This window comes from Rhineura floridana, chromosome 1 (genome assembly GCF_030035675.1).
Source record: "Rhineura floridana isolate rRhiFlo1 chromosome 1, rRhiFlo1.hap2, whole genome shotgun sequence".
NCBI lineage: Eukaryota > Metazoa > Chordata > Lepidosauria > Squamata > Rhineuridae > Rhineura > Rhineura floridana.
In genome coordinates this window covers 312551743-312571780 of record NC_084480.1, presented here as the reverse complement: position 1 = coordinate 312571780, position 20038 = coordinate 312551743, and the positions used below count along the sequence as shown (strand labels likewise).

At 43.0% G+C, this 20038-nt stretch overlaps 1 protein-coding gene across 3 annotated transcripts in view; it reads left to right on the top strand.

The window, feature by feature from the left end:
* Nucleotides 1-20038, top strand: part of COL22A1 (collagen type XXII alpha 1 chain) — a 287856-nt gene that overhangs the window by 232189 nt on the left and 35629 nt on the right. For all 3 annotated transcript variants that reach the window (XM_061607024.1, XM_061607022.1, XM_061607025.1), the window contains 10 exons: nt 1199-1252; nt 2200-2253; nt 3966-4070; nt 6209-6253; nt 7337-7414; nt 10158-10193; nt 12230-12283; nt 18183-18227; nt 18637-18684; nt 19178-19291. In XM_061607024.1, coding sequence (XP_061463008.1) covers nt 1199-1252; nt 2200-2253; nt 3966-4070; nt 6209-6253; nt 7337-7414; nt 10158-10193; nt 12230-12283; nt 18183-18227; nt 18637-18684; nt 19178-19291 — 633 coding nt within the window. The remainder of the gene's footprint in view (nt 1-1198; nt 1253-2199; nt 2254-3965; nt 4071-6208; nt 6254-7336; nt 7415-10157; nt 10194-12229; nt 12284-18182; nt 18228-18636; nt 18685-19177; nt 19292-20038) is intronic.

Below are 20038 nucleotides of genomic sequence, written 5' to 3'. Positions count from 1 at the left end.
CATAAAAAGTGAATACCTGAGTGAAAATAACATGCAAAAATGCATGAAATGATGAGAAATGGCTTACAAAAATGTGTACCCTTGTCAAAACTGCCTACAAACATGTGTTTATTTGGAGAAATTTGCACTAAAATGATGGAGAGTTTTCATGAGGATTTTTTTTTTAAAAAAATCACAGATTACTGTAGAAATGTAGAGAATAAAATTTAACATTGGGAAAATGAGAAGCTGGGAGAACCGAAATTGACAGATCTTTCCATCCCTATTGGTGACACACAAACCATTTCACATGTGACATGTACTGGGCAGGGAGGTTAGTCACCCAAAAATTAGGAGTCACCATGCTCCAAAGCCAGAACACATATCAGCACTCACATGAAATTCAGCTGTCAAGCAGTTTAATAAGCAAGAGGGTCACCTGCAGAAAATGTTGCTGGGCCTAATGTAGTTAGTGGGGAAGCTGTGCTCAAGCCCCACTGAACTAAACAGGAGCTGGGTATAGGCCCCATTCATTTCAGTGGGGCTTGTTCAGGGGACATTCATGCTGATTTTAGGCTAAGGCCCAATTCATGTGATCATTTTGACATGGTGAAATCCCATCATGATGATAATCTCCCAAAGTAAAGCAATGTGCTCTTGTGCATAAGATTATTACATTGCTAGGGACCTGAGTACCTTAAGGTGCACCTTATTCCATATATTCCTGCCTTCATGCTCCAGGGCCAAGAGCCTCCCTCAGTCTTTGAGGTATGGCAGGTCACAGCTTGGAGCAGGGCCTTTTCTGTGGTGACCCCCATCATATGGAATGTTCTGCCAAGTGAAAGCCACCGAACACTGATACAATGTTCTTTTAGGCATTTTAATTAAAGCAAGACATTCTGTCTATGTTTCTCCAGCCATTGTTTTAAAAATCTTGTTTGGTTGTGGTTGCTTTTTAACATGTGTTGCTTGAAGCCTCAATGAACTTTTTATGTGAACAACAAAACTTGTGAAAGTTTATCTTAGTCCTAGTTTTTACTGTGCTTTCGATGCATTGCTATCTGCAGGGAATGCAGCTATTTCAAATTTTGTTTTCTCTACAGGGTACCCAGAGATCCTGGTTGACCAGGAAATGAAGGGCAAAAAGGAGATATTGTGCCTCATGATAGGCCTTTAAAACAGAATTTGCATCATAAATACTTTTTTCTTATTTCAACAGGGTGCTCTAGGACCCGCAGGCCCTCTAGGACCACAAGGCTTGTCTGGAAATGTGGTATGTATTACAGGAGTGCATCAGCTCTGTGTGTACCTCAAAGAATTAGATGAATTGGGGTGACATGGGTCATGATTAAAGATGGGGGAGAAATTATGTTCTGTTTGCATTTAAAGATAAACCCACCTAATTTGCACTTTCTGAAATAATACGCAAATTGACGTCAGCCTTTGAAATTCACACTTCTTTGAATTTTGCAGTGGAGTTCTTCAGCCAGGTAATGTGTACAAAAATGCACATATAGGTTAAAGTGTGCATAAAAATGCATATATTAGTGAAACAAACATAAAATGCATTGAATTAGGGGGAACTACTTGCAAAATGTGTATTAGGCAAAATTGCATACAAAAATGTGTATTAGGACATTTTTGCATTAAAATGTTAATGAATCTTCATGATGATTTATTTTGGGGGGTGGAAACTCAAACTGATATAGAAATGTGGAAGACTGAACTTACCCTTGGAAAAAGGAGAAACTGAAACTGACAGATTTGCATGTTGGATTTCCCTATTAACAAGGCATCTTGAGGCGGATCAGGGACCCCTTAAATCACTCTGTGGCCTCATTTTACCCCATATATTAATGCATTGATAGGGAATCTTTCATTCTGACAGGAGGGCTACCTTTTAATCACAGTGGAGCACAATGGAGGAAAAATTCAGTCACAGTGATTGGGGGAAGGGATGTTCAAATAAACACCTGGGTCGTCATTCTCCTCTGAGTTTTGTCTGTGAGAGCAGGCTGGGTGTTTGACTCCTGGGGTGGCCTGCTTCTTTTCCAGTCATCTTTTCCATAACAAAATAAAAATAAAAATCAGCCTTCATCACCTCAGAGGGGGGACCATGCCTGTTCAATTTCCCATACACTTTCCTCCCTTGTAATTCCCTACCATCCCTTTCAATGGAAAAATATATATATTAATTGGTCCATTTTATTTTCTCTACAGGGTATACCTGGAGATCCTGGCCAGCCAGGAAATGATGGGCAAAAAGGAGATAAGGTGCTAAAATGGCTTTCACAATTGATCTATAAGCTTCTGCCAATGTCTCCTGACCAAGACCTGGTCCTCCTGCACATCTGCTGTTTATTTATTATTTATTTCATGTATTTAGAGTATTTGTACCCCGCTGTTCAGCTACAAAAGGCTTCCAGAGTGGCTTACACACAATCAAATAACAAAACAATCCCTGCCCACAGGCTTACAATCCAACAACAAAAGGCAAAAGATATAGGAAAAAAGCAAACGCGGGCACCTATTCTTAAATAGTAGTTCTTATAATGGCCAGTCGGCTTAGAAATATTCAAGGATAGGAGGTGCCTGATGGAACTGGTCTTTTAGCCGATGAGATGGAATGAGCTCTGCGTCCCATCTCTCCCACCGAAGCAGTCTGATATCTGTTGATGACAATTAGATCCAACTCATTTTTTTTATTATTGTATATACAAAACCTGATAGCTTTCAGGCAGTGGTGGCTGGTGGCTCCATGTCAGTGGAATCTGCTCTGAGTTTTAGTCTGCTGAAGCACCTTGGACAGCTCCTTGAAAGTCTGGACTAAAACCTGGAGTGGATTCTACTGCCCCACTGACATGGAGCCATGAGCTGCCACTGTTTTTAGGCAGCAAGTGCATTTTACACATCTGGCAAAAATCAAAGCAGAAGGGACAGCCAGAGTGTGTCAGCAGGGAAGTCTCTCTCATTCCAGTTTGATCATTCAGCATAATGCAGAGGCTTTTGGACAAGTCCTTTGAAGAAGAGGTCATGATGTGACACAGACAAAACACTTCTTTTGATTGTGCTCCCAGCAAAGCCCCCAATGGTCTCAGTGAATAATAACAAACGAGGAACATTTTATGATTTGTAACAGAGCAATCCAAGTCCCCAATTCATTATGTTGGAGGGGTTTGGATGAGGGGGCGGTATCATTCCCCTGGCAAGGAGCACCTTAATGCACCCACCCAAACAGTGGGCTGGTGGAAGATACTACTGGCAGTAACCAAAAGAACCCCCTAAAATGGAACATTTCAGGGTTGAGGAGGGAACAGAGCTGGGCCATCAGAGGACCTATTGGGTCCTGAGCCTGACCTACTGCTGTCATCCAGCAGCAATGGGCCTGATCTGGACCTCATTGGTACCCCAGTCTGGGAGCTGGTGTAATGAAACTGCATCATTCCTCCATCCCTGCCTTCTGCCCTTACCAGCATGAGTGGCATAGCTGTGAATACAGGGGTGCCTACACAGCTTTGTGGAGCCCCACTGCTGCTGACCACAGGTTTGGATTGCGTCCTTATTGTAGTCTCTGAATATTGCCCATGTCTGCCGCACACAGGCAGAGGACATTCTGAAAGGTTTTTGATAGAACACCAATGCAGAAGATGACTCAAAATTGGTGTGATGCCAAGAAAACAGAATACTAAAGTGCCTACATTGCTTTGGGTTTGGGTCATAACTGTGGTAGTGGCATATGTTTTGCATGCAGAAGTTCTCGTTTCAGTCTCTGGAATCTCCACTTAAAAGGAGCAAACGATGTTAAAGCCCATCTGCCTGAGACCCTGGAGAGCTGCTGCCAGACAGAGTGGGCAACCTTGGGCTAAATGAACAAAGAGCCTGCATGGCAGAATGCAGCTTCCTTCTCTGAGATGCAGAAACACATCCCACTCGATTAGTTTCTAAATTCTCTTACATAATACCTGTTGTTGCCATATCTTTTGCAGGGAGATCCTGGAAAGGAAGGGCAACCAGGTGCACCTGGGCCTACAGGTGAGCCAGGAACTGTTGGAGAACCTGGACTACCAGGCAAGGGTCGAGATGGAGAAAGGGTAAGCCCCATACCTAAACTATGTGTGCAGCCAGAGGGTTCCCAAATTAGGGGTGAGTGAAGGCCTCCTGTTCCATTTCATTTTGTCCTGTGGATGTCACCCTGTTCTGCTTACAAGCTTTTGATCCTCACTCTTTTGAATAAAAACTTTTTTACAAATGTTGGCAGCTGATGAAGGCAGAACCTGAAACGTTTTGTTAATATAATAAAAACCTCTGTTTGGTTAATCACAATTACGTTCATATATATATATATTAGGTGATTAATGGAATCCTTATAGGGATCCAGAGCAAGCTTGAGTGAAGTTCTGTTTGTTGCTTTCAAAACTGCCATGTATGTTTTAAACAAACAAGGATCAGTAATCTCTTACAAAAACGTTGCTACAATTCTGGATTCACTCTTTCAGTTCTTTCAATTAAGACATGTAGCAGAACAGAAGAAGACCAAGTACAGACCTCCATGATTATATGCCTCGTGATTTTTTTAATGCAACCAGCTAAAAAGAAACCTATTGTAAAAACAAACCAAATGCTTTCTTTGCTGAAAAAGCAACAAGTACACCCAACGTATAAAAAGAAATGGAATCGAGATTTATTTATTTATTTCCCACCCTTCCTCCTGGCAGGAGCCCAGGGCGGCAAACAAAAGCACTAAAAACTTTAAAAATCATAAAAACAAACTTTAAAACATATTAAAACAAAACATCTTTAAAAACGTTTCTTTAAAAAAGCTTTCAAAACATAGTCTAAGATTAAAAACATTTTTTTAAAAAAAGAAGGTTTAAGAACATATTAAAAAGCAATTCCAACACAGACACAGACTGGGATAGGTCTCAACTTAGAAGGCTTGTTGAAAGAGGAAGGTCTTCAATAGGTGCCGGAAAGATAACAGAGATTGCACCTGGGTAATATTTAAGGGGAGGGAATTCCAAAGGGTAGGTGCCGCCACACTAAAAGTCCACTTCCTATGCTGTGCAGAACGGACCTCCTGATAAGATAGTATCTGCAGGAGGCCCTCACTTTGAATTTAGTGAAATTCAAGTTATCAAAGTCAGAAGAAGAATGGATCTGGCTGTTTAAGAACAGTTGAATAACATTACGAAGCAGTAACCTGAAAGAGAACTTATTTAAAGCAACATACCAGTGGTACTTAACACCGCACAGGCTGAGTAAAATGCAGAATCAAAACATGCATTGTTGGAGATGAAAAAGAAGTAAGACAGACTACATGCACGTTGGCCAGGACTGTGCTAAAATAAAACCATTTTGGAATGCAATTTTAGATATTGTACAGGAAATGATGGGTCAAACAATATAGGGAAATCCTAAAACAATTCTTTTGTTCATGTTCTACCAGGAAGTTACAAATGTGGACTTTCAATTAGTAGCAACTTTGCTCACAGTAGCAAAAATATGTATTGACCAATGCTGGAAGGATAACAAACCCCCAACGTTGACAGAATGGTTGAGAAAGATCTGGGAAACAGTACTAATGATAAAAACAACATATAAGCTGAATGAGCTTTACCATAAGTATCAAAATAAGTCCATAGAGAGATGGGCCTGTTTTATACAGTTTTGGGATGATAAAGTAACGGGCACATTAGCTCCATTTAATTCATTTACACCAATATAATAATTTCTTGTTTTTCTTCCCTACGTGTAAAAATACATTTGTGGTTATGAGATTCATTCTGTATTTTGATTTCTTCCCTTCTTCCCTTTCTCTTAATTTTCTTCTTTTTTTGTACTATAAGTTATGCTATATAAGCTAAACCTGTCAATTATTTTTTTTGGTATATTTATGTTTCAAATAATAACATATTTAGGGCAACCATAGTTTGCTGTTGGTACAGACTTCTATGGCTTGTGAATATTTATTTATTTTTATTTATTAAATTTATATCCTGCCCTTCTTCCCAGAAGGAGCCCTGGGTGGCAAATACTGAATAATCACTATAAGTCACCTCATTGGGGAGCATAACTGGGTTTGCTCTCTCTAACAGCAGCAGAGGGATGGTTGTAAACACCATTTTCCTTTTCAGAAGCCCAGGAATTGGTTTCTTTGGATTTTCCATCTATCATTCTCAATTGGAGAGATAATCCTGATGTTTTGCTTCTTGGCTGTGTCTATTTCTAGGGTGAAAGAGGACCTCCGGGTTTTCCTGGACCCTTTGGACAGAAGGTGGGCACTTTTCTTGCCATTTTGTTGCAGACAATCCTCAGAACTTGGATTCAAGGCTCTTCCCTAATTTTGTTTGACTGTGAATTTTGTCTGCGTTTTTTGTGTGGGATATGGGACCTATTTTAGTGCAGACATTTTTTTTTAAAAAAAGAAATAATCTGCATGATTGTGAATGCAGTATTCTCGGTGAATGGCTTCAGCTTGTAGTTGTAACCAACTTTGAAGCTTGGCAGAAATTCAAATTTGGATCCCACTTTTTAAAAAATATATACTGTTGTATCCAACTAAATTATACTCAGAGTCGATCTGCTGAAATTATTGGACCCATGTAAGTAGCGTTCATTAATTACAATGTGTCTACTCTGAATGTAATGAATAGCACATTTTGAAATTGAACTGTGAAGATTCTTTTAAAAACAGAGTAAAATAGCCTTGAAAACAGCTTAAATCTTAGACATTGCTGACAATTTTACAGTGGTATCATTAAGTGTTAAACAGTACAGCTGTTTCAAATAGCTATGAAATAGGTGTGTCGCACTGCTGCAGGGTTTTTTAGGAGATGGATTCAATACCTAGTTGCACATTAACTATCTCTAGATCAGAATGTTTTTGTTGTTGTTTTCTGTCCCATCCCACCACCACCACACACACAATTTATTGGCTTTGATAATAATGTAATACATACCTTCTAATGTTTACAAGCACACCTGAAAAGGGGAAACATTTTTTTTTTAATTTTCATTCTGTCCACAATTCATCATCCAGGGAGTGCAACAGAGGGAAGCTGGAACCTTAGTCTGGCCTTTACAATAGTCAGTGTTAGGTCTGTCAAATGGACGTTGCTAATGATGCCTTGAGAGCCAGTGTGGTGTAGTGGTTAAGGTGCTGGACTATGACCTGGGAGACCAGGGTTCGAATCCCCACACAGCCATGAAGCGCACTGGGTGACCTTGGGCCAGTTGCTGCCTCTCAGCCTCATGAAAACCCTATTCATAGGGTCGCCATAAGTCAGAATCGACTTGAAGGCAGTACATTTACATTTTTTAATGATGCCTAACTCTTGTTTTATTCTCTCTCTCTCAGGGAGATCGTGGTGCTCCTGGTGTTCCAGGGCAACCAGGAGACAGAGGGGCACCGGGCATTGGACTCTCTGGGCCACCTGTAAGTACCAAATATGTTGCCTTTTAGCCGATGATGCAACATGAGCATGTGTCAATGGCTCCTTGACTGATGGGATCTTGTATGGAGTCATGGCCTGAGACACCTGCAGTGGATGCAGAGCTGGCACCAGCACCTGGCATTCTTGGGCAGCTGCTGAGGGCCCAGCAGTTCCTACAAATGATGCCTCCCCTGGGAACGTCTTAAAAATAACTTCTAACTGGGTACTCTGAGCAGCTTAAGGGGACTGTGTATAGCCACCATTTAAATGTCCCACAGTGCCACTGGAATAGCATCATGCTGGGGCACCAAGGTAAATGAAATGATGGGTAGACCCAGTTGCTGAGCACCATTTGGAGTGTTACTGTTGATGCTAGGTCAACCCACCAGGACCCACTGATAGAGGACAGAAGAGGGTACTTACCCAGCCCCCCTTTGAAGCTGGCCCAGAGTCGGTATGCACCGACTGACCAACAAAGTTTCAGAGTGTTGATTTTTTGAAGGCCTGGCATTATCCTGAAGCTGCCACTGACTCCATGTCAGTAATGTAGTGGAATCTTCTCCAGGTTTTAGTCTGAACTTTCAAATATTTTCAGCAGTTTGGACAGCTCCTTCAAAGTTCAGACTAAAACACGGAGCAAATTCCACTGACATGGAGCCACCAGCTGCCAGCGGACTCAATGGTCTGTGGGTGACCCTGGATGGAAAAGACTATTGTGGTGCATACAGGAAGGGCTGTAACTTAGTGGAAGAGCACAATCTTTGCACACCAAATTTCCCAACGTCAGTCCTTGGCATCTCCAGGCAGGGTTGGGGATTTGCATTCAAATCTCCCTGTTCCTAGCCTAACCAAATACAGCAGACTCGCTCTCTGTTGGATGGAGGTATTATATAATATAGAATTTCTGGATAAAATGAGATGAGTAAAATAAAAAGAACATAAGAAGAGCCCTTCTGGATCAGTCCAGAAGCCCATCTACTCCCACATCCTGGTCTCATCACAGTAGCCAACCGGATGCCTTTGGGAAGCCCGCAAGCAGGGAATGACAGGGGCATGTTGTTTTAAAAACTGAAATCATACTTTTAAATGACTCCAGGAACTGTATTAAGAAGGAAAATAAGGATTTGGTTGGTTATCTGTTAGCAGGTGTTAGCTTAAAAAGGGAGCAATTCGAAACACCATCTGCTAAAGAATGATATAGGAAAGTCTGGACGGTTCAAGTTGACTGAATTAATTATGTGTTATCTTACATAGGTTTATCTTATTTTATTTTATTTATCCTGCACATTCAGTACTCTCTGGGTGACATACAATGAAAAATATATGACATAATTAATGACATAAGATTAAAAAGCACAACATAATAAAAGAGTAAAAATAAACCCAGCAGATAAAAAGACACACTGATTTTGCTGAGATTTGTTTAGTTCAGTACTCCTCTGATTCATTAGCTTATTTTGGGGTGTGTGGAGGGGGGAATAAATATTCACGATACACATGAATATTATTTAATTCCATTTATGAATCACATCCTTAAAAAAACCTCAAAATGATTTAATAATAAAAACATCAACTATGAAAAAAAATACAAAGTTTCATATACAAACAATTAAACAATTTCATATATAAAGACAATTTCAGATCCAGACTGGGATAAAAAAATCTCCACTTAAAAGATTTGTTGAAAACAGAAGATCTTGCCAGTGTTGTAAAATGTGTTTCAGTTGTCCCCTGTGTGACAGAGCCTGACTGGCCTCAGCCAGAAATTGAGCATTTAGTGTCGCTAGGTCCATGCTGTGAAGCACTCTTCTAGTGGAGATTCAGCAGGCATCGCCACTTTTGACTTTTAGGTATCTCCTGAAGACTTTTTATGCTGATAGGTCTGTGCAGTTCTTTAAACATTTCTTGAGTAGCTGCTCAGTTTAACAATTGTGTTGGGTGTTCAACATAGTGCTAAGGTAAACATTCCAACAGCACAAGGAACGTTACCCCCCTCTTTGCCCCCTAAATCTGTTTGGGAGGTTCCCCCAACCCTCCAGAGCACACTTGGGGATGGTGTGGGAGTAAGAGATGGGGCAAAGTCCTTTGCTTTAGCGGTAATCCTTGTGTCCGTGCAATTATTTCATTGAATACCATCCTTTGTACTGCTTTTAATGGCTTTTATGTTTTTATATTGCTGGATACTACCCTGATATGCTATGAGAGGGTGGTATATAAATACTTTAATCAATAAATAAAATGTGTTCTATGTCAGGTGCCTGCTTCTATTCACAGTATTCATTCTTTGGATCACAGCCAACGCAGTATCTTGTGGAACGCCTCTCCCGCTATGAACCGACCCGGTCACTTTGCTCAGAGTCTAAGGCCCCCCTCCGGGTACCAACCCATCGGGAAGCCCGGAGGACAGTTACTCGATCTAGGGCCTTTTCTGTAGTGGCCCCCGAATTGTGGAATAGCCTCCCCGAAGAAATACGCCTGGCGCCGACGCTTCTATCTTTTCGGCGCCAGGTTAAGACCTGGCTATGCTCCCAGGCATTTTAAAGCGTTTAATGTTACAATTTTAAATCTCTTTGTTTCAGTTTATTTATTGTGATATTTTGTATTTCTGTACTTTTAATCTTTTGTACACCGCCCAGAGAGCTATTCGCTATGGGCGGTTTAAAAATGAAATAAAATAAAATAAATAAATAAAATAAGCAAAGCTCACCAGTTCATTCATTCATTCATTCATTCTGTTTTTTTCAGGGCCCCAAGGGACCACCTGGAGACAAAGGGCCATCGGTACAGTATGTCTTTCTAACCATACACAGCTTTGTGGTGGGGATGGAAGGGACAGAAAGGAAGTTTGTGGCATCTTTGCATTCAGCAGGTGGTCCCTTCCCACTCTGAAGTTCTATGGATTGTATTCAACTAAGTCCTACTCAAAGTAAACCCACTGAAAATGATAAGCCTCAGTTAATCAGGTCTATTATCTTATATGGATCTATTCTGAGTAGGCCTGGCATTGAATATCATCCTGTTCCTTGCTCATTACTCCCTTTTCCCCTGTTGATGAAATGATGACGGAAAATCAAGTTTTGATGTTTTTGCGGCTAAAAGAGAATTCAATTTTTCTGATAGTACAGAAATCTTGGCTTCATGGTTCCATTTTGTGCATGAAGAAATTTACTACTTTGTCACAGAACATTGTTATTTAATGAGCTGAAATGCTGCCAAGACTTAAAGGATACTTTTATCATTAGAGTGTGTGCATATATCATGTGAGTTACGGATCAGCGGAAGGGATATAATAAATAAGCATGCGATATCAAATACACACTGACCCCAAGTTCCATCTTGCTAACAGAAATGGTGCAGAATATTATGGGACATCTCAGGATTATCCTGCATGAACAAAGTAGTGACAACCTCATTCAGTCTGAGCCCAGATGTATCATCAGCAAAACTGCATGGGGGCAGGAAGGCTGAGCCAAATGTTCTCAAGCAAGAACCCTTGGGCTCAAATTTAGGAGAGGAAGAAATTCAGAGACCCCAAAATAGAGGGGAAAGTAGCATACAGTAGGCCCCCACTCATACGGCGGGTTACGTTCCGGCCCCCTGCTGTAAAGCAAAAACCGCTGAAAAGCAGAACTCATTGAATAGAATGGCGCATGATGCCCGAAAACCTCAGTAAAAGCGGAACAAGCGCCGTATGAGTGGGGCTTTAGTCCAATTGCGTCTGATTGAGACTGCCACATTAGCGAAGTGCCTTAAAGTGAAGCACCTTAAAGTGGGGCCCTACTGTATATCTGGAAATCTTGGGGGTGAAAATGATGCCACTATAAAAAAAGTTACCTGCCAGTGTCATCTACAAGCTCAGAATGCCTTGGAATGTTGCTGTATCTCGGGTATTTGGAGGGTGGGATGGTTGCTTTCAGATGGATGCCACTAAAAGCTGTTCCAGGTGCTCAAATATTTGTGTGTGTGTGTCTGTGTGGTGAGCCAAGAAGGGAGAGGGCTGATAGACCAGGGTGAAATAGAGGATGAGGACTTGGACTAGGAACCTGGGGAAGGGGCAGACAGCAGTATGGACTCTCAGGGCACCCAGCCCCCATCTTGGACAGCTCAGCCTCCTCAGCTCCTGACCCCCCTGCAGAAGCACCACCTGCCACATCTGATACTTTCCAACTGGGCACGCCACCGCCTTCGCCAGAGATTCAACCTTGCACATCATACGTTTCCCAGCTGAGCGCTGCCCAGCTTCCCCTGCCTGACCTGACATCTAGCAGCCCCCTTTGTCAGAAGGGGAAGCTGAAATCAAACCACCTTCACCCCACGCTCGGAGGAGTATGAGGTGGGAAGTTCAACAGAGTGATCTGAGGAGGAGCCTTCGTTTGCGCGCAAGATCCAAGCCTGCTTAAGTGGCCTTGGGGAGAATCCAGTTGCTGAGTCAACGTCTTAGAGTCGCGAGGTCATGCTTAGTCAGAGTTAGAGCAGTGCGAAGTTCCTAGAAAGAGTAGTTAGGTTAATGTGGCAAACTGTTTTGGATGTATCTATTACTTTAATAAAAAGAGAAAAAGCCACAGCCAAGTCTGAGCATGGTTTCCTCGACTTCGGGTGTGTGTGTGTGTGTGTGTGAGAGAGAGAAACATATCACTGCACCACTGCAGCATTGGAGCTACATTGGTCGCTGATAAGTCTATATTTTGTATTGAAAGTTATCTTGTGCTGTCTGTTTCTGAGATTATATCTGTGAATCCCATCGTAAGTGGATGTGGAAAACAAACATTGATGAAATAGTCTATCAGAATTATTAATTTTGTTTCCTCTTTGACCAGGGACCCCGAGGTTTGCCAGGCATCCACGGCCCATCTGGCCCATCTGGTCAGGATGTAAGTAAAGAGATCAGTGTTTAGTAAGCTTACCAAAAGGACAGTAGCTGAATGGTAGGGCACCTGCTTTGCATGTGGAAGGTTCCAGTTTCAATCCCCAGCATCTCCAGGTAAGGTTGGGAAATACTTCTGGTCTGAAACTCTGGAGATCCACCGCCAGTCAGCGTAGACCAGGTGTGGGGAACCTGTGGTCCTCCAGATGTTGCTGAGCTACAACTCCCATTGGTCATGCTTTCTGGGGCTGACAGGAGTTGTAATTCAGCAACATCTGGAGAGCCAAAGATTTCCCCAACTGGTGTAGATAATTCTGAGCTAGATATACTAATGGTCTGACTCGGTATAAGGCAACCTCCTATGCTGCTATAAGACAAAATACCATATGGGTCAGGAATGATTCCAGGGAAAGATCCTCTGCCTCCAACTTCAACGGTTTCCTATCCTTCTGCTAACAGATGCTTTGAAGGAGTGAATCATCTTCACAAGGAATTAACAGTCAGTTCCACTAGACAGACCATGAGTTTGAAATTTAGCCTCTAGTCCAAGGATCACCATGCCCTGAGCAGCACACGTGGATCTCCTTTCCAAGCAGGTGCTCTGCTTTAGTGGGGGAACCCCCTCTTGTCACCCTTGAACAAATGATTAGCCTACTGTATTAAGGAGCCTTGGCTCTGTGACTTTTCAAAGAAAAGTAGCTTTGGAAGGGTGGAGGAAAACTTTTTAGTGGAGAAACAATGGGGGATGGAGCACTTAGTCCATAGGTTCTCTACTCCCCACCTGTAGCTTCTGTGTTTCAGTTCTTTGAATATGCATTCCTCACCACCTGGTCTAAAATGTGTGTTTTCTAGCAAGGGCCATAGCTCAGTGGCAGAGCATCTGCCTTGCATGCAGAAGGCCCCAGGTTCAATTCCCAGCATCTCCAGGAAGAGCTGGGAGAGACTCCCTGCCTGAAACTCTGGAGAGCTGTTGTCAGTCAGCGTAGGGAACACTGAGTTAGATGGACAAATGGTATGACTCTGTGTAAGGCAATTTCCTATAGATGCGGTGGGCAGGGAAGGATTAAGCATTTCCTCCCTTTGCTGCTGCTTCAGGCATTTTGCTCATTGTTTTATTTCATGTTTTAGAATCATAGAATCATAGAGTTGGAAGGGGCCTTGTAGGCCATCAAGTCCAACCCCCTGCTCACAGCAGGAAATCCACGGCTAGAGCATCTCCCGCAGATAGCTGTCCAGCCTCTGCTTGAAGACATCCAGTGAAGGGGATCCCACCACCTCCCTAGGCAGTCGGTTCCATTGCCGAACTGCCCTTACTGTCAAGAAGTTCCTTCTAATATCCAATCTGAATCTACGCTCCTGCAACTTAAAACCATTAGACCTAGTCCTACCCTCTGGGGCAGCAGAGAACAAATCTGTACCCTTCTCTATGTGACAGCCCTTCAGGTACTTAAAGAGTGCAATCATATCACCCCTCAGCCTTCTCTTCACCAGACTGAACATGCCAAGTTCCTTCAACCTTTCCTCATAAGACTTGTTATCCATACCGGCTATCATCCTCGTCGCCCTCTTCTGAACCCGCTCTAACTTGTCTATATCTTTCTTAAAATGAGGCGCCCAGAACTGAACGCAGTATTCCAGATGAGGCCTGACCAATGCAGAATATAGTGGGATTATTACTTCCCTCGACCTGGAAACTATAGCTCTGTTTTATGCAGCCCAAAACCGTGTTTGCCTTTTTTGCCGCAGCATCACACTGCTGGGTCATGTTCAACTTGCGATCCACTACAATTCCAAGGTCCTTCTCACACGCACTACTGCTAAGCTGGGTATTTCCCATCCTGTACCCGTGCATTTTGTTTTTGTGGCCTAAATGCAGAATCCTGCATTTGTCTTTATTGAATGTCATTTTATTAATTTCAGCCCAATTTTCTAGTCTATCCAGGTCCCTTTGGATTTTATTCCTGTCTTCCATTGTGTTAGCTATCCCTCCCCATTTCGTATCATCCGGAAACTTCATAAGGCTTCCCTCCACCCCATCATCTAAGTCATTGATAAAAATGTTGAAGAGTATCGGCCCCAGGACAGAACCCTGTGGCACTCCACTCGAAACCTCCTTCCAGTCTGAAGCAGAGCCACCGACGACCACTCTTTGAGTACGGTTTTCCAACCAGTTGTGAATCCACCAGACAGTATTTCCATGTAGTCCACATTTGACGAGTTTGCTAATCAAAAGGGTGTGGGGGACTTTGTCAAACACCTTGCTGAAATCTAGATAGATGACATCTACAGCATTTCCACCATCTACTAAGCTAGTGACCCGATCAAAAAAAGAGATGAGATTAGTTTGACAGGATTTTTTCTTGACAAACCCATGCTGGCTCCTTCTAATCACAGCATTATCATCTAGATAGTTGCCAATGGATTCTTTTATTATCCGTTCTAATATCTTTCCCGGTATTGAAGTCAGACTGACCGGCCTGTAATTCCCCGGATCTTCTTTTTTACCCTTTTTAAAGAGCGGGATGACGTTTGCCCGTCTCCAATCCTCCGGCACCTCTCCCGTTCTCCATGATTTCTCAAAGATGATGGCAAGAGGTTCCAAGAGTGCATCCCCAAGTTCCTTCAATATTCTGGGATGCAGTTCATCAGGCCCTGGAGATTTGAACTTATTTAGGTTAACTAGGTATTTCCTGACTATCTCCTTATCAATCTCAAACTGTAGTCCCGACCCCTTACTGAGATTGCTACCGATGCAAGGTTGCACACTGTTCCCTTTTTGGGAGAAAACAGAGGCAAAATAGGTGTTGAGCAGTTCTGCTTTTTCCTCATTATCTGTCAACATTTTGCCCTCCTCATTGAGCAGCAGTCCCACCATTTCCTTAGTCTTTCTCTTGCTTCAAACATATCTGAAAAACCCCTTTTTGTTGTTCCTCGCTTCCCTCGCCAGCCTCGGCTCATTCTGGGTTTTAGCTTTCCTTACGCTATTCCTGCAAGCCCGAGCCGCTCGTCGGTACTCTTCCTTGGTGATGCGTCCTTCCTTCCATTCTTTATACATGCTCTTTTTTACTTTTACCTCCTCCACCAGTCTTCCGTGTAGCCACATTGGCTTTTTCCGATGTCTTCCATTTTTCTTCCTCTTTGGAATTGTTTGCGATTGCGCTTTTTGAACCTCCACCACCCCTCCCCGCCCCAGTCCCCAGTGCTTAAATAGATGAAGTGCAGGTTATAAATGTTTTGGATAAATAAATAATAAACCAAATACTCAAGTGTTACTTATGATCCACATCACTTTCACAAGTTCAATCATAAGTGTGTTATTTCTCATTTCTGTGATTTTTTAAACAAAAATACATACACCTTCCCCCACTAAAAAATTTTCCCCCACCTCCCTAAAATGTATTTACTTTCAAAATATGGACTTAATATTTTGATCACAGTTTTTGAACTAGGAGCTGTGTACAGACATGCAAGAAGTGTATAAAAGCTAGTGGATGGATAATTTCCTGTCTTCAGGTTGATCCAGAAGATTTGGACCTGGACTGCTCATAATCAGAATTTGCAAATCCTGAATTCCTCAAGCATCCCTAGAAGGGGCTTCAGTGAGCATCTTTGTGCTCTGTGTGGTTAGCCCCTAAGAGAAACAACCCACTCCTTTCCCCCACACCCAGCCCCACTGCTTCTAATGAGGCAGTGGCTGCTTTGTACTGCCCGAGAACTGGAGGCTCTGTCTTTTTTTTTCTCCCAAGGAACACTTTCAAGGGAAATTTCTCATTCATACCTCATTTACCCAGTGTTCTCTGTCAACAGAGCCACAGCTTTCTAGAAGCCCATAGCTATTCCCTGGTGAGGTTTTATTATCTTTGTTTTCTGTTGAAGATATTAGGAGGGGATACTAGGAGCACACAAACACAGAGAAGAATCAGTGAAGCCCCTCTTGCTCTCCCCTCACTCCTCCAATATTGTGAGGGGAGAGCAAGAGGGGCTTCACTGATTCTTCTCTGTGTTTGTGTATATATATATTGGAATCCTGGGAAGGGTAGTTTGTTCAGGGTGCTGAGAGTTGTTAAAAGACCCCCATTCCCCTCACAGAGCTACAGTTCCCAGAGTTCCCTGGGAAGGACTGTTAAACCACTCTGGGAATTGGATCTCAGTGAGGGGATTAGGGGTCTCCTAACCACTCTCAGCACCCTGAACAAACTACACTTCCCAAGTTTCTTGTGGGCGGAGCCATGGCTGTTTAAATTGGAATAATAGTGGAAGAACTGTATAGTGTGAATGTGGTCTAGATTTCACAGAGAGGGAAAAGGAATGGGGCCCTTTTATGACACTATGAGCTCATCAACATGGGGACATTTCTTCATAGCAAATACACTGCTTTTACCTTCGCTTTGCATGTGCACTGTCTGTAATTCCTGCTCAGTGGTAGCTGCCAATTATTTTTTCCCATTCACACAAGTAGGCATTCCGCTGGGATTACTCCCACTGATTCCTTGTGCCCCCACCCTCTAATTATACATTTCCATTCCCTCTGGTTGCTAGGTGACCAAGCATTCTCAGTCTGTTCTACCAGCTGCAGTAGGTTCCTTTTAAAAAAACAAAAGTGTGAATATCTGTGTTTTCCCTGCCTATGGCTGGTAGAATATACCTGAAATACAAATCTTTGTTTGAGCAGTGTTACACTTTTGTGCACAAGTTAGAGGGGAAACAAAATAAAGGGACCATTTGCAGCAATACAAAAAAGGCCAGTGAATGGAGGAGAGCAGCCAGAAGTTGCTTGTCGGCCCACAAGAAACAAAATGGAAGAAGGGAGGAGATAGCGGGCATGGAGAGGGGAACAATTGACACACCCATTAAAAGCATCACAGCAAAGTATCTGCAATCACTAGAGAAAAGGAGTGGAAACTTTTTTTCTCCGTGTTTTGTATTGTCAGTGGATTGGGCTACTACTGATTTACAAGGGGAAAACTGCATCATAGCTTCTGTTTGCTGGTAACGTCATGTGAACCATGCAAATTTACAGGAGATATGAGTAGGACCAAACACACAGTAAACCACCATGTAGATAAGCCCTGTGGCATTAAGCAAGGAAGTCCAAACAAAACCTCCTCCTCATTCCTGCTCTGGAAACCATCTCTAAGGTATCCCAGAACAAAATCATTTTGGGCTTTAAATAAGGTAGCAGGAGCACTCTGAATTGGGCTTGGAAAATAATTGGATGTTAACATATCCTGTTCAGGACTGGTTTATATGCTGTGTCCTCATTAAAGGAGTTTTGGGGCATGTGTGAACCTGCAGGGGCAAAAGGTATGTAGGGAGCCAGGGACTCATGCTCTGCCCTGCCCCAATTTCTGTGCATTCTGGCCTCTCCTTTCCTCTCCAGACCCTTCTCATGTTTAACATGAAGGCCTAAAGAAGGCTTGCGATCATGTTCAACTGAGCGTGCTTAGAAGCCTCCCCATGATTGTGAATGCTGCATTATCAGGATTCCCAATTGCCAGGCAGCATCTATGGGCATTGAACCCAATGGGCTTAGAAGCCCACCTCAACATATGAAGGTTTGGGGAGGAACAAGTGCGTAGGGTTACTACACACACACACACCTAGCTCCCTAAACACTTTTGGGCCTCGAATATTCATGCTGAATATCTGAAGAAGACTTAACACTCATTAACCATTAACTAGGCAATCACATTCGCAAGGGGGACTTCAAGCCCTCTTTATGCCATGTGCCATCCTAAATAATGCTGTAGAAGTACCTAAAAATGTGGCTTTTTTGAGGACATCCTTACAGTGAAAGAAGCATCATTGCTAGAGACCAGGGTTTTTTTACATTCTCTTTCCTCTGCATGGAATGGCAGTCTAGTAGTGCAATGACCTCACACTTTCATTTTCTCTCTCGCTTGTAGGGTTTACCAGGAAATCCAGGCGAAAGAGGGCCTCCAGGAAAGCCGGTACGTTACAGCGCTGTCTAGCCCTCCCTTTTAACCTTGGCGCTTTTTTTGTGTACATTTCGGATCGAGAATCCTTTTCTCCTGCAGGATGATAAACGAATTGATCAAAGGAATGCCGCAAAGCCACTAAACTGATACTTTGCCATAGTCTCCAGTTGCAGTTGCAGTTCTTTCTTGTGTTGCATCAGTAGTGTTGCAGCTGCATCCCCACAGCGAGAGGTGATTCAGTGATGCATTAAAGATGCATTTAATCGGTTGACCTCTGGCCCGTGTGAGACTAATCTCTTTCATGAGCTGAGGGATGTTTTGCCTTTGATTTCATATTCTGTGAAATAGCTCTTCATCTGTGGCATGAAATCACAGAGCTCTCTTTCTCTCTCTCCCTCTCTCCTTCTCTCCCCCCCCCCAGGGTGCCTCTCCTCTCCTTTCTCCTAGTGATATCAGTCTCCTCGTTAAGGTAAGGCCCTTTTCAGGAGTGCTCAAGGAAAACCTTCCTGAGTCATTGAACCATATGGATGTACGTAACATTTGCAATGCCTGGGTTTACGAGACAGGGATAGACAAATATTTTAATGTTTGTTTCTTTCCCCCCCAGTCTTAAGTACAGTTTGCCACATTTGTGCATCAATTTGCTATTTCTTTTTCAAATTAAGTCCTCACAAACATTTGTCAGCATGTCAGTGAGAAAAGCTGTGGCAGATACATGTTAATGCTGCAGTCGTGCCTATTAAAAGAAAAAGAGGAATCTTCACCTTATAGTAACTCTATGGTACAACATATTATAGTCAGGAGAATGGCCATAGCTCATTGGTGGAAGTCGCTGCCAGTCAACTCCTGAACCCGATGGACCAGTGGTCTGACTCAACGTAAGGCAGTTTCTGGCATTCTCAGACACCAGCCTGACAAGGGCTGTCTGCCATATCAGTGAAGTGTTGATTCTCCCCTTTTAGGATGTTTGCAGTGACTGCCCTCCTGGACCTCCTGGACTCCCTGGCATGCCAGGATTCAAGGGTGACAGAGGCCTCCCAGGCCCGCTTGGCAGCGAAGGCCCAGTTGGAAAAACGGTATGAAAAAGAACGCCCACCCAAACCTGCTTTCTTCATCAAGGCTGGGATGGTCAGCAGCTGAATTCCAGGTGCTGTTACATGTCCAAGCACTGATCAAAAGAGGCAGACAAATCTTATAGATACTATAAGATTTTTTTGTGTGGTGTAGTGGTTAAGGTGATGGACTACGACCTGGGAGACCAGGGTTCGAATCCCCACACAGCCATGAAGCTCACTGGGTGACCTTGGGCCAGTCACTGCCTCTCAGCCTTAGAAGAAGGCAATGGTAAACCCCATCTGAATACCACTTACTATGAAAACCCTATTCATGGGGTCGCCATAAGTCGGAAGCGACTTGAAGGCAGTCCATTTCCATTTTTCTTGGGGACATTTGGCAGATTGGTCTTGCATTTATATTCATCATCCTTCAACTCATCATAAGATGCATGGCAAGGCAGCAGCTATAACAGGCTCTTGCTCATGTTGGAGCTGCCGTGAATGGTGAGCCAAAGGTTCCCCATGCCTGTTGTACACATTGATGTGATCCTGATCAGGAAGTCTGTGACCAGTTTATAAAGCTTGAAAAATTAAATGTGTCATTTCCAGCCGTGCAGTTAATGAAGGGCTGGTCCAAATTCCCCTCCTCCACCGCACATGCACACACACATTCCCATTCAGACATGCTATAGGACAGAAGCAGCCAATGGGCTGCTGAAATGGTGCCACTGATTGCTTTTTTGAAAAATGGAAGAAAAACTTGCCACT